Source organism: Chelmon rostratus, chromosome 13, assembly GCF_017976325.1.
Source record: "Chelmon rostratus isolate fCheRos1 chromosome 13, fCheRos1.pri, whole genome shotgun sequence".
NCBI classification, from domain to species: Eukaryota; Metazoa; Chordata; class Actinopteri; order Chaetodontiformes; family Chaetodontidae; genus Chelmon; species Chelmon rostratus.
Genome location: NC_055670.1, coordinates 16765642 through 16780427, shown reverse-complemented (window position 1 = coordinate 16780427; position 14786 = coordinate 16765642). Strand labels below are relative to the sequence as shown.

Sequence of the window (14786 nt, the reverse complement as noted above, 5' to 3'; positions counted from 1 at the left end):
ACTAAACCCACCCTCCCAAAAATGTTGCGCTTTCTTCACTCACAACCAAAAAAAAAATGTTGCCTGCGAACAGAATCCAGGCAGCAGTAACGTTTCTCACCACAATGTAATTGGGAAAAGAAATTTGTTGTGTATAAACTTAACTTTTATGACACAGCTTTGCCGGAGTGAACCACAAACCATACGGTTTGTTTCTCTCCTGTCAGTCTGTATTTTCTTATTCTCTCCCTCATCTTCTTCTTCACCTCTGTTTTAGCCTTCCTCTTTCTTCAACTGCTCTCCTCTCATCCTCCCTCCTGTCTTCCCTTTCTCCTCCATCCAGTGTTTTTTTTTCGCTTTCTTTCTCCCTCCCGTGTCTCATAGGCGCAATGTTTACAGTTTGTTTTATCTTTAATATGTACAAACACTGCTCAGGTACACTCACTGCTCACCTGGGCTGCACACATTCATGTCCAAATACAAGCATATCTTTGTACCGCTCCATCAGCTTCAACTAATTTCCTTTAATTCAAAGGTGTTAACTTCACAGTATGTAACCAAAAATATCTGGAGACACCTGTTCATATATTTGTTGTATATTTGTAGGCTTTTTTGGGCTATAATCCCCTTAGTTTCAACCAAGGGCAATCGTAATGCGAGACAATATTGTGCTCTGAACTTTGGCTAAATTTGTGGAAAATGGCCTCATGCACAAAGGTCAGATCCATGAAGGTTTTTTAAGTTTGGTGTGGAAGAACTTGACTTGACAGAGTTGTGACCTCTACCCCAACACCTGAGGGATGAATTGGAACAAGACTATGGCCTTATCGCCTAACATCAGTGCCTGACCTCACTCTTGTGGATGAATGGGAGCAAATCCCTGCAGCCAGGTGTCAAAAGCTTGTGGAAAGACTGAAACCAGAAAAGAGGAGGCTGTTGTAGCAGTGGTAGCAGTGTAAGATGTGATGGCCAACAATCAACTGTTTACACAGTTAGTGCAGCTTTGATGAATCTGTCTCAACTATCTGATCTCAAAAAAGCATAAGTTTAAATGAATAGAAGAAGTCTTGAAATCTGATTCCTCAAACTATTTTGGTAAGATGTAAATGCATCCATCTCCAAGGCACATGCAAAGTGTGACGTCTCCCAAGTGTAACAACACCCAGAAGAACAACGGCTCCAGCAATTTCAAACATATATATACACAAACTGATATATAGCTATCAGTGCATGTGAGTCTTTATTGTGTTTGTGGTAGTTTATTTATGCTTGTTAGCTTTTTAGCTTGTAATGCTAACTGTTAATTGTGTCACTATGCTGCTGAAGTGCACAAGTTATTCTTCTGGCATTTTTGGCAGCTTTTAAACAGTTGCTTTACCACCACCTGCTGGACCAGAGGAAGGCCGATTTGCACGTAGCCGAGGAAAACAAAGATGGATTGCAGTTACATTGATGATCTGGCCAACGCAGACACACACACAGTGTCTGTGGCTAAAGAAAATTCAGTACGTTGCATGTGGATTTTATCCGGATAGAGTGAGTGACAGACTCTGTTCGCGTACTTTTGGCCATGTAAATTTTTGTGTAGTTTCAGGTGACAGTCACAGTGACTGTAAAAGTGGTATTGGTAATTGTAAGTAGCATTTGTTGCGCATGTGTGTATGTGTGTGTTTGTGTGTGTGTGTGTTTCCTCATATTGCGTCACCACTGATCTCAGTGCAGTCAGTGGAGCCTCTGGCTGTTCTCTTCAGTGTAGCGTCTGGGGAGAATCAGTTTGTCTGAGTGTATAAAAATAGTGTGTGTGTGTGTGTGTGTGTGTGTGTGTGTGTGTGTGTGTGTGTGTGTTATTGTAAACACCTTCTCTGGGAAGAAAAGAAGCTTTCATGCATTCTCTCTTTTGTACGCTGCTGTTTGTTTACCTGGATCTTCTTTAAGATAACCTCCCTTTAAATACTTGTCTCCTTCAAGATCATGTTCAGTATGTTCAGCGTGTGCTGAAGGCTGCAGTGTTTGTTTGAGTGTGTGTGGTGTGGAGAATGTGAATATAGGTGTGATGATGAATACCTGTGTGTCACTGGTTGTGTAGGAATGCAGCTTTTATGTCATCTGCAGGTTGAAAACTATATAACCATTATCTATTTGGACATTTTAATCGTAAAACTTGTAGTATCTAGTATGATGGACGTGGTCAATCAATCAACTGGTGTTGCTATGCTTGTCAAGATTTCATTTCAAGACTACAGTTTCACTTGAAATTCAAAATGATATTGGAGACATTGGGTCCTTGGAGACGTTGGCTTTTGTTTCTCGTCTGTTACTATCCGTCAGCAGTTTTATCACTAGCAGATTTTTGTCAGCTGTAGCTAGCTGGCTAATGAAGCTAAAGCTAGCTCAATGAGTTGAAAAGACCGTCTCCAGCTGACTTTTTAATGTTTCCAGTTGAGCTCTTTTAAAATTAAAACCCTGTAATAGGGGTATTAAATATGTGCAATAGCTACATACTATACATACATCACCAGTTAACAATCCATGCAAATAAAGAAACAGCACTGAGCTAGTTATTCCTGCCATGATAAATATGATAAGACTGTTATTTTGCTTTAGCATAATCCTGTGTGGCTGCTGGTTCCTGGGCTGTAAGCTTCCCAAAATTCGATGAAAAGCTGCTAACATTAACCTAAACTCTGATAGCATCCAGGATCAGCTTCAGGGAAAAGCCACACAAAGCATGTGCTAGTCATAAAAAGGCCTTTTTAATAGACTTGTTAACCCTCAAACTATTGTAACCTAGTTAGTTAATGATCTGCTCATTAGCCTTGGAAGTGACTATTATAGGTACTATGCAAGTTAGCCAGACATGCAAACAAGTGTAGTTCATTTTAAACCTTATGAACATGCTGTTTATTTCATTCCTTACTCTTTAACTTGTGTCTTTGTGGTCTTGGAAACGTTTAAAGAAATGCACTCCCCTCCACACTCTGAGTCAACTGGAGCTCTTACTACAGCCCCATGCACACTGGCTCAGCATGTGGAGATACACAGCACAAAGCCTGACAGGCCTGCTGGGCCCAGTTATGGTCACTAAGCTGTGATTGGACAGCTGCTGTTTAGTGAATCACTTATTAATAGAACTGTAACAGGAATTGTGCTCAATGCAACCTTTTGCATTGCATGGCATCATGTAAAACGTCAGTTTGTGCAGGGTAAATGGGTCAGTGTTTGCCTGGCCTTGACATGTGATAAGCAAGACACCACGGACTTGATTTTGATGATACTGCAGGGAGTCGTGCATCACACCTCTCTGGCATTTTCAAAATTGCTGTGTTTGGCCCAAGGTGGGAGCAGCAATTACCTGGCAAACATTTTAATAACCAGTTATATCTCACACACTGCTGGGGGGAATAAAACGAAACTTGGAACACATATCCAACCATCCAAGCTTTACAAATTTGTCTCCCGGGCCAACAGTTTGCAACATATTGGATTTTCTACAGTTTTGAGTTTCTTTAAAACCAGTTTGCCTGCAGGCTTTTTGTTTCCAAGTAAATTTACTGATCACTGCAGGAGTCACTGCCTCATTTGCACCTTCCTTCAAATATGGGACACAAACAAATTTAAAAGGAAAAAAAGACAAGAGAACAATAGAAATAGAGTCATACAACATATTTCACATTGTTACATAACAAACTAGAAACTGATTTGTCCTAGATATGGCACAAAGACACACTTTCCAGCTCCATAATAGGAAGAATATAATGAACTGCAGTTCACTGTAAATTTCCAAAAATTGTCACCCCCAAGGTTTGTGAGGTGTAGTTATCTGGCATCATTTCAGCACAGTTGCACTACTACTTGACAGCAACGCTTTTAATCCTCTGTGGAGGTGCACTTAATGCTTCTCCATGCAAGATATTTATGTAAAAATACACCTGTCACCTAACCTTTTATATTAATCACTATGTAGAGCTGTGGTGCAGAAGAACATCCTGTTCTCACAGACACTCTGTTTTCTGGTGTCGGGCAAGAACACTGGCAGGTGATCTGCTCATCTGCTCTGCCCATAGGAGACAAGCAAAAAAAAGCAAAGCAAAATACGAAAGCGTGTAAAGCAGCAGCATGTGAGTGTTCTAACCTGCCGGTTCCTAACCTTTGTGGTTTGTGCTGCGACCTCTAATCACACAGGTTGTGGTGGATACAACAGGTTGTTCGGGATTGTGTTTTTTTTCTTCTCAGATTGTTTCATTTGAAGGATTTCAAGAGGCCTGAAGCTACACCAACTTCCTATATTTCATGAGAAAAAGCAGCAAAGAAGAAAAAGCAGAAGAAAATCATAAAAACTTTTTCTTCCTCTTCTTCTTCCCAAAAACCCCAAGTTGGGATCCGCTGCTCAAACCAGCGATTGTTGTAGTCCCCAGCAGTGTCAGAGCCTCGTCACTATCTTCATCATCTTCATACTGACCTGGCGCCAGGATTAAAGACACAACTTGTAGGATAGATCAGATCAGTAGATTAGATTGATCAGACAGATGAAGATTGATCAAAAATTAAGACTTAAATCTCACTTCAACGTGTTCTTCACCATAAGGAACAAAAGGAAATATTTACTGCTTTGGTTTGATGCATATGTAAAACATTGCTTTGCTTGCGCAGTAAGTGTCTGTATGTGCTCCGTGTGTTTTTCAGAATATCCCAGCGCTGCCTTGCGGTAAGGCCCTCTACTCCTACGAAGGAAAAGAACCAGGCGATCTCCAATTTTCCAAGGGTGACATCATCATCCTGCGACGCAAGGTGGACGACAACTGGTACCACGGTGAGCTCAACGGTTGCCATGGATTCTTGCCCGCAAGTTACATCCAGTTGCTGCGTCCGCTGAGCCAAACTCCACCTCAGGGCAAGGCACTGTACGACTTTGAGGTCAAAGATAAAGACCAGGATAAAGACTGTCTGGCCTTCAGCAAGGTAACACACATGCAGACACACACTGTACACACACACTCTCCTAAGGGTACTGTTTTTATAATAGGCATGGGATAAATATGGTATTATAAAAATGGATGAATCAGTGGAGAGATTGGAGGGATTGCTGCACTCAGAATTTACAACTGTACAAATACGGTAGTAGAAGAAAACACTTAATGTGTAGCATTAAATCAGGCTGGTTCTTTGTAGGACGCTACTAATTTATCTCTACTGACTTTACTCTTTACTCTTTTTCCATTTTCTTTCTATTTTGTAATTAAAATAATGTGATCAGCTTTCACAATCAAAGCAGCAAGAGTCATCATGTAAAATCTGTAGGCTGCTGCCGCTAAAAAACAACAACTTTTCTCTGACATAGCCATTTGTGTGATTGTTTGGTATGAGGTGTTAATGCATGTGTCATTTACTGGTACAGCACTAATATTGTTGCATGAGCTCCGCCAGACAGCCCTGTGTCAGCTAAAATACATGTAAGAGACTAACATCTTCTTTGTGGTTCAGTCACAGAGGCATGAAATGAAATGCATTGTATTTGGAGGAGGTGTACACTCTGAGTAGTATGTAGTTTAAGTTGTTTCCTTAATCATGCCTCATTTTTATTAACCATATTTGACACTGTTTATTGGTAAAATGAGAGGGATTTCAGATTTCAAAGACCCGCTGTCTGATATAAGGTAATTCAAGGCTGGAGATAACATACAGTAGCAGCCAGCCACTACCAGTCTGTTCTAACCATGAGGATTTGATTGAAGACATTTTTAAGACTGATGCTGCTATTTTTGGAATGAAGATGTAGGCGATGGATATTTTGTGCTGGTATTATAATTCCTGCTTTTTTATGCCAAGAAATTGGAAAATAGCTACAGATTTTTAAAGATAAGTCCCAAAAAAAAGCATCTACGCCGACATAGCTGCTGAAGGCAGGGTGAGAATCATGGAGGTATAATGCTTCCTCACACTGGAAGGATTCATGTAGCTCTTTGCTGTCCATCTGATATTATGATCATAGTTTTTTGTGTAATACATTAAGTCTTATTATATGTTGTTATAGTAAAAACAAATTCCAGTCAGCTAGCTGGAGACAGGAAGGAAGCGCCATCTTCGTGGGTCCTTATGGTTCTTAATTAGTGAGACCCCAGGTCCTTATATTTAATTATATTCAGTTTAGTCATGTAGGAAAGGACCTTGTGTTTCACCATGTCTAATACTGTAAAGGGTCTGAGCTAACTCACTGTGAGCTCTGATCACATGCGTCATCATCATCGCAGGAGAAAAAATCGTTTTTTGACAGGAGATGTAAGGTGTGAACAGGGAGGTGCAAAAAAAAGCCATGAGTTTCTGCTCTTGTTGACCAAGGTTGCGTTTTAATTAGCAGAGCGTCATGCTGCTGCTTGTATTGGTGTCTCTCTCTAATGGGATCTGTTAAAATCAGTCACATTCAGGATTTGCACTAATTATCCTCGGGTCTGACTGTTCTGTGTTCAATCTATACTTGTTAGATTTGGATATGCATTCTACAGGTCCTTACAGATTGGCTCCAGATTGTTTTGCGGTGGATGACGGGAGTGTTTAGCATCTTGAAATCATACCCCTTCGTTAAAATATCGCTTAAATTACAGGATGAAGGTGAAGCCAACATGAGAGAAGACACTCAGTCCTTCAGAAGTGTGTATCCAGGTTGGGCTTGGTGTAAACAGTCATTTGTATTCTGGGCTCTGTTCTGCTCCTCTTATCGTTTTGTTCCTGCTGTTACACAGACTCATTTGTGCAAGGACTGAACGCTCGACACATCCACTCTGTCTCTGCGCTCCCAGTGTGTCTGCAGAGTGAGAAAGATTATTAAATTACAGTGTACTGTACACTTCACTGTAGGTGATCACAGCAATGCAAAGCGCAGTCATACTGCGCATAACTTGTCTCAAGCACACCATGTTTTATACACAGATTAACAGATAATGAAGAGATTTTCATAGTTCATATAATTTTGCCTTTTAGGGCTAAACTAATAAACAGGTTAAAGATTGAAGATTGCACAAAGCCAAACGCTCTCAGAAATCCATGCCCCTGTGGTGTGTTGTATGCTTGTTGTCATGAAGAACCAGTGTGTGTGATATTGTTTTCTCAGTGTGAGAGGTAATTACTCAGTATGACTAATACGCAGTCATTTACCAGCATTATCACTTCCGTCCCTAATGGTCTGAGCAAGACCTTCATATTCATGTGAGGAGACGAGCAACAGAGGGAAAAACACTTTCATGACGGTCTGTGGGTGTGTGTGTCTGTGTGATGATATAATATTCCGGAGAATATTATACAGTTAAAAAGAGATAATTATATCATACTGGATGCACAACACACACACACACACACATATATATATATATATATATATATATATATATATATATATATATATATATATATAGCGACACAAAACACTAACATATCCATATATATATATATATATATAAGCCCTGTACTACCATAAAAGTACACAATATTGACATTGTATCCAGTACAATACCGATACCAAAACAACACAGTTCACACTGTGTTTTTTATTGTAAAGCATGACTGTTGAATGCTGATAGGTTAGCTCGTAGGTGCTTGTTTGCTTGGGTTGCTGTGCTGAGTCCCATAGCTCTCTGCAAAAACAGGGGGCTAAGGTCACAAAACGGTGAAAACAGATGCATCAGTTTTCACACGAAACTATCCCAGGGCTGGCATATTCCTTTTTCCACACATGTTCACCAAATCAGTTTTAACTCTTACATTTTTCAGGATTTGATTTCTCTGGAACTGCACATTGCTGCCACAAATCTCTGCAGAATAAGGAAGCATTCAGCACTTGGCCTCATCAAAGTTAAAATAAAAGAAATGAGGGGCTCTTTGTAGTACAAGGAGATCCAAATAAAAACCATGTGAGGAGAGCTCCACAGCTGTAGAGAGCTCTAAACCAAGCAGAGAGTCTATCCTGGCTTAGCATAGCATCATTGAATCTTTGGCTAGTTGTACTCTGTTGAAGGCAGCCTGTAGCTTTAAAGTCACACCAGATTTAATATTTTGCCAGAGTGATACAAGATTGACTAAACAGCTCTTTGGACACACGTGGTGAACCGACAGTGTGTGTATGTGTGCGTAGTCTCACTCGTTTCCTCTCTGTCCAGGATGAGGTTCTGACTGTAATCAGGCGAGTTGACGAGAACTGGGCGGAAGGCATGCTGGGAGACAAGATTGGCATCTTCCCCATTCTCTACGTGGAGGTAAACCCACACACACACACACAGCGACACAAAACACTCACATATCCAGTTATTACAGAAAGAGCTGTGAAAGCGACAGCGATGTTGCAGCAGAAACACCTGTATTACAGCATTTCCCTTTATCAGACTGCCACTTTTGAGAGAATAGGCAGAAAACATTGTCTGTCTCTGGGTGAAAGTATAACCTGCCTACTTTGACGTCGATCTTGTGTCTCTATGGGTGTAAACTTTCCCACGATGTTGATGGTGAACGTGGGGTATCGGTGCTGTTTGGCTTCCTCATCATTCACAGCGGTGGAAGCTGGCTTATTCAAATTGTTTAGAGAACAGCGATTTCTCCCTAGTTTCAAATGTATTTGAATAAGCGTTGTGTGTTATGTTCTTACCAAAGGAACTGCTCCTGCTGTCATCCATAACTTTTGTCTTGATACACGGTGAAAAACGCAGCTCTTGTCTAAATTGTCTTTCAGTGATAAATGGGGATGTAGTATTAATTCTTTGCTTGTATAGCCTCCATGCCACCTGTGCTGAGAAGAGGGTGCACTGAGCCTCATCTTAAGGTCCAGATGCATTAGTGCTCATAATGTGTGTGAGACCAGCCAGTCAGCGGTTCTCACAAGCCCAGAGAGTCTTGTAGGTTTTTTAGGTTGCAAGATACAGTACTGGCTGGCTACATCTAGAAAAGGGGGGCCCTTCTGATATTTTAGGACCTCCATCAGTGTCCATCTCTACTCTTTGTACCTGTCAGCAGTACTTGATGGCCTGAAACATGCAGTTGTTATGCTGCATTAAACTAATCTCACATTTAAGCAAAACAACAACCCTCTGATTCACCTTTTGTGATGATGATGATCTGTTGTCGATGCTAGTCCTTTCATCTGTCTGCATTGTGTTTACAGGTGGCCTAAATAGGTTACTCTGTGCTTTCCAGCCTGCTTTTAAGGACCCACTTCAATGAAAATCAAGTTTTCAACCTTGTTTTTATGTGTTTTTATATGCTACAACACACATCAGGACCTAATTAAGCAGTCAATGCCATGGCTGAGCATTTTTGCTTTGTAGCAGCAGTGGACCAATGACAGTCAACACATACAACAACACAAAATACATCAACTCGTAGGCAACCATGTACAATTTGCTCTTCTTCTTCTTCTTCTTCTTCTTCTTCTTCTTCTTCTTCTTCTTCTTCTTCTTTGGAATCACCATTTTCTAGCATACACTAGTTGGAAAAACAGCAAACAAGCAGAGGTTTGAGTGTTTGATGTGCAGACTTGAAGGTGAGCAGGTATGCACAGTGTCATTGAGATGCATGCGAGCGGTGGAGGGGTGGGCGGTGGTAGAGGCGGAGACTGTTTGCATATTCATAGATCTGTGCATATTAAACGCGGCAAAGGTGGTGAGGTACATCTAAGCCATTTTAAGGCATGAAGGGATTTTTTTCATGGAAAACTTCAAAATATGTAACTTTGATGTGCCTGGGGAGGAACTTTAAAACCTTCCCACTGACCTAGGATGAGGAGAGTTTGGACACTGTCTGACTTGGTGGACACACATTAATGTTTGAAATTGTAATTGCACCCAAGCAGCAGGTATTTTATATGTTCATTCTCCATCAAACATGGTGCTTGTATGTTAAACTGTGTTGAGGTTTCCATGGCGTTTATGTTTGATCACCTATCTGCAGGAATAAACGATCAGAAAATGAAAGTTGCCCGAGAAACGCAAATTGCAGTAGCAGTGCTGTTTGAATCTAGGCTGAGGTGGAGTTTCTTTAAGGGATTTCCTCTCAGTAAAAGGATAAAACCCCCAACACCCCAAACATTTTACCTTCTTTCATAGTGCCATGCCTGTCAAGAGTGAAATATAGTTTACTTTAATCCTTGTGCAACTGAAAAAAAATATCATGCACAATTTGCTCTGGATGGCATTTAATGCTTTTAAGCTGTGGTAAAAAGCCGTTGGTAGAAACTGGGAGGATGTGTCTTCTTTCTCGCTGTTGTTAAGACTTCTCTTCTCTCTCCGTCACCACAAATTTGTGAATGCACTGATTCTCTCGTGGCCCATCCAAAAACAAATGCTGAAACCTTCAAAGCTAACAGGAGGCTCACTCAAACTGTCTGTGTGCTTGTTAAGACAATAAGACCCTCATGAGGTCAGATCCAGTGTTTCTAGTGCATTGTGTATTCATGTAGAGAGCAGTGGGATGATTCATCCTTTCAATCATGATATTGCTTTTCGTCAGGTATTGAGAGAACATACATTCAATAACAACCACTCAGTTATACAGCGAAGCACGTGCACGATATGCGCATCGGTGCCTGTGCTTTTTACGTTTTGCCATCCTCTAATCCGAGGGTGTCCAAGCTTTGACCAAAAGCAAACACATATTGTATTATTAAGATGGAAAATGGTACTAGGATCCAAGTTCCCTTTAATTGCCTGACTTGTGTCACTCTGCCCACCATACTCAGATTATGGAAAGTCATTAATAATCAGGGAACCTGCAAGGGCTGAACGATACAGTAGCAAAGTGCATCATATTGCGATTATTTTGACCAATATCACGATATGAGGTGCAATTTTAGTGGGAATGTTCTGCTTTTGGTTTTCACTGAAGAAATTTTGAAAGTGATGATGTGATTTTTTTCCGGGATCTGTACCAAACAAGCATGCTTCCTTAGGTCTGGAGAATATAATTTGCAGGCCGGGGCATCTCTGTCGCACCACAATGCTTCATTTATAATGTGACACATTTTACATTTCTCAAAAGAATTCAGCTCCTATGGCTAGGATATTGCACTTGTTCACATTGCGATTTTCGCTGATATTTCGATTAATTGTTCAGCCCGTGATCCAACATATTTAAAGAGTGTTCATGTTCACAAAAGATATAGCAGCATAAACATCAGTTTGTGATTATTGATTTTCTTTTTTTATATATCAAACCTCGTGGCGTTTGATTTGGGGCCCGGTTTGGGCAGCCCTGCTCCAATTATACTGCCCCCTGAAAACACACTCTTTCACGCTCGCTGGACTCACTAACTGGACTTGAGCTTCTTTAACTTCTGGCACAGTGCAATACATCTTCTTGACTTATAATTACATCCAGTTGCACACTGCAATTTGCACACTTTGCTCATAAGAGAGTGCTCTCTTTACTCCTCTGCTTTTATGTCAGTACTTGTATTTGACATTTGTTTTTACACTGTTCATTGTACTGTGTGGTTTGTTCATGTCCTGCTGCTGTGACATGTGAATTTCCCCCCCGGGGATAATGAAGTATCTATCTATCTTTCTCCCTCCGGGTTTGCAGCCTGCACAGGCTTGGACTCTTGACTACGCAGCCATGTCCCTGAAATTAGCTGTATGACCAAACGACTCTCTGAGGTGATGATGATTAAGCTACAGGCCGAGAAAAGTCGGGACAAACACACACAGACACACAGGGGTTCCTATTAGATAGAGATGCATCAATAATTTAGGCCTCTCCATCACTCTGACACAGCAGGGGTACAGGGGTGTGTTGTGTGTGTGTGTGTGTGTGTGTGTGTGTGTGTGTGTGTGTGTGTGTGAGTGTGTGTGTGTGTGTGTGTGTGTGTTTATGTGTATGTGTCTGCAGTGAGAGCTTAATGAGAAGGGCCCAGCTGGACTTCTGCTGATCTGTGTGTGTGTGTGTGTGTGTGTGTGTGTGTGTGTGTGTGTGTGTGTGTGTGTGTGTGTGTGTGTGTCGCTGGATATAAAGTGCCTCTTATAGCTGTTGTCTCACCACTCAGATGTCAATGCAGGCTGCTTGTGTTAATATTTGGCAGCCTGGATACATAGATTGGTGATGAGGGGTTTGCAGATGATAGGGATGCCGCTGAAATAGTCCAAATTACATGGGCAGTGTGTGAAGTGATTGGCAGTCACTACATTTGAAGAGGGAGCTGCTGTCTGTCCCCATAGCGGTATTCACACCGAAAATAGCACAAAAAAAAAATGGAAAAAATAATGCGTCGGTGGGTGCATGTTGCAAAAGATAGTGTTGAGAGGATGAAATAGAAACCAAGACGTCTCGTTTGAGCAATGCATCTGTGAGTTTGAAGGTTTTACAGAGGCCAAAACACTGCACAGCAGTTTATGATACTATGAAAAAGGATATTACAACTCTGCAAAGTTATTACAGTGACTTTATCCTCTGTCTCTGTGATCAGGAAGTAAAAAGTACAATTTTGGAGTCAGTGTTACAGAATAATCTCCCAGAAAGGTGCATTTACACATATTTGATTGGCCAGCTCCTTGCCAGACTCATTTTTTGCCAGATGGCCCTGAATTTCTTTTTTGTTGAAGCCCTCTGCTTTGGATCCTTTCTGTGCCGATGCATGGGCCTCACTGAAGTGAAGAGCTGCAGTTTTTGACACAGTGCTGTTGTCAGTCTGAACACCTTCGTTCGGTCTTTGCAGTTAGAAACATGATAAAAACGAATTTGCCGAATATAAACATATTTCCTCTCAAAATTAGACAAAAGAATCTCAAATTAAACAGGTATACAGTTCTTAATAGCCCATACTCACAAATATTGAGGTTTTATGGCTCGCTGATACAAGAGTTCTGCATCAGCAATTAATTACAATAGCTAACACCAAAAAGGATTTAAACCGAGTTTAAAAGCGTTAAGTTAGATTTTGGGATTTGTAGGTGGATTTAATGGTTGTGACCATTGGTTTCCTTTGGGTTCAGGTGGGTGTGGGTGTATCTGTATCTCCATGAGGTGAAGGTGGGGTGGTTTGTTGAGTTCATGTGCACCTGGAGTGTATTTATGTTGGTATAAATATTCTAAAGCAGACTTGACTTTGGGTGGGTGTGCTGAGTGGGCTGGGTTGTGTTGTGTAAGTATAGGAGGACTTTGTTTGGTGTAGGCTCAGTTGGATGTGATGTCAGCTTGCATGTGTTTGAATTAAGTGCAGATGGGTTTGGACAGAGCTGAGGTTGAGTCATGCGAATAGGAGACGAGTTCAGGCTTTTTTTTTTTCGTGGGCAGCTTTGGGATGAATTTCGGTGAGACATTATAACCCATGTCAAGGACACCTCTCTCTTTCTTTCTTTCCCTTTGTTTCACTTCATGCATCCCACTGTTTCTGCAGCAGGAGGGAGTTTGCACGCACCTGCCGCTGGATATGTGTGTGTATGTGTGCATGAGCATGCATGTATCCTGCTGGCTTATCCCTTTTGCAGTGCAGATACCAGCTCATCAGCCGGAGTGTCAGCGTTACCTGGAGAGCACGCTCACCCTCCAAAGACATGGAGTACAGAGAGTACAGTTAGCTCAACACATAATAGATGACCTTGGAGATTTCATTCAGCCACCAAGTGAAGAATCTCTCTCACACACACACTCACACACACACAGACACATACACACTCCCTTATCTACTTTGCTGCAGCATGACGGGCACTATAGCAGTGATAGTTAAAGAGACACTGACACAGCAGTCATGGGTGTGTGAGTGTGTGAGTATGAGTGCATAAGTGTGAGAGAGAGACTGGCAACCACTCCATTTATGCGGAGGCACAAACTTGAATTGCATGGGTAAAAGTTGCTTGATTGGTTGCAGTGTACCGTCTTTTTGAGTGCGCTGCCTTGCTGACCTTCTCTGTGCGTGTGTGTGTGTGTTTGTGTGTGTGTGTGTGTGTCCGTCCTCTAGTCTGCCTCATGAGAGCAAACTGAGTTATATCTGCAGCATCAATCCATCATGCTCATTAGCATATGATTTGGATTTGATTAGCATATCTATTAATATGGAAATGCAACATCACCAACACTGTGCCCAGACGGGTCGGTCCTGTGCACACACTCTCTCTCTCTTTACACACGCAGACACACACACACACACACTCACACGTAGAGAAATGCTCGGCTTTTTCTCCAGGGATTGTTCAGGAGTTTGAGGTAACGCTAAGCAGACATGATTGCGATGTAAATTTGTCAGTGGGCTGAAGTTGAATATGTTGTCCGTGTCTTCAGTTTACGTGTCCCTGCTTCACATTGACCCCTTTGTGTGTGTGCGTGTGTGTGTGCGTGTGTGTGTGTGTGTGTGTGTGTGTGTGTGTGTGTGTGTGTGTGTGTGTGTGTGAGGACCAAGTTCAATGACCCACAATATCTTCGAGAATATCCCCTTTAAGATCTCACCAAGGTTACACTAAGAGTTTCCATACAAGTGGTTTACACTGTTTAAATACATGTACTGTAGGTGTAATATATGCTTTACACTATTGTCAAGTGTCAAGTGTTGTCATTGTGCAGAGACAATGTTATCTATACACAGACTTTCACAGAGGCAGGTGTTACAAAGGAGACGTCTTTCCCTCAGGTATTCATGTAGTTTGCATCCACGCAAGACGTTCATTTGTCTTACACAATCAATTTAAATTTGGCGGGTTCACTCTCAGGTGGTTCCTGAGATTTACATCGATGAGCACAGAAAAGAAACAGCCCCTTGAAACCACACCTCGTGGTCCTGCTGAATGAGGCCGGGGAGCTGGAGGGAGTCAAATTGCAAATGGCAGGTAGTTCAGGAACATTGA

The 14786-nt window shown here is 41.6% G+C and overlaps 1 protein-coding gene across 1 annotated transcript in view; it reads left to right on the top strand.

Moving 5' to 3' along the window:
• The window catches only part of LOC121616021 (E3 ubiquitin-protein ligase SH3RF3-like), a 94491-nt gene that overhangs the window by 52881 nt on the left and 26824 nt on the right, over positions 1-14786 (top strand). The window contains exons 2-3 of the mRNA XM_041950609.1: positions 4663-4938; positions 8127-8222. Coding sequence (XP_041806543.1) covers positions 4663-4938; positions 8127-8222 — 372 coding nt within the window. The remainder of the gene's footprint in view (positions 1-4662; positions 4939-8126; positions 8223-14786) is intronic.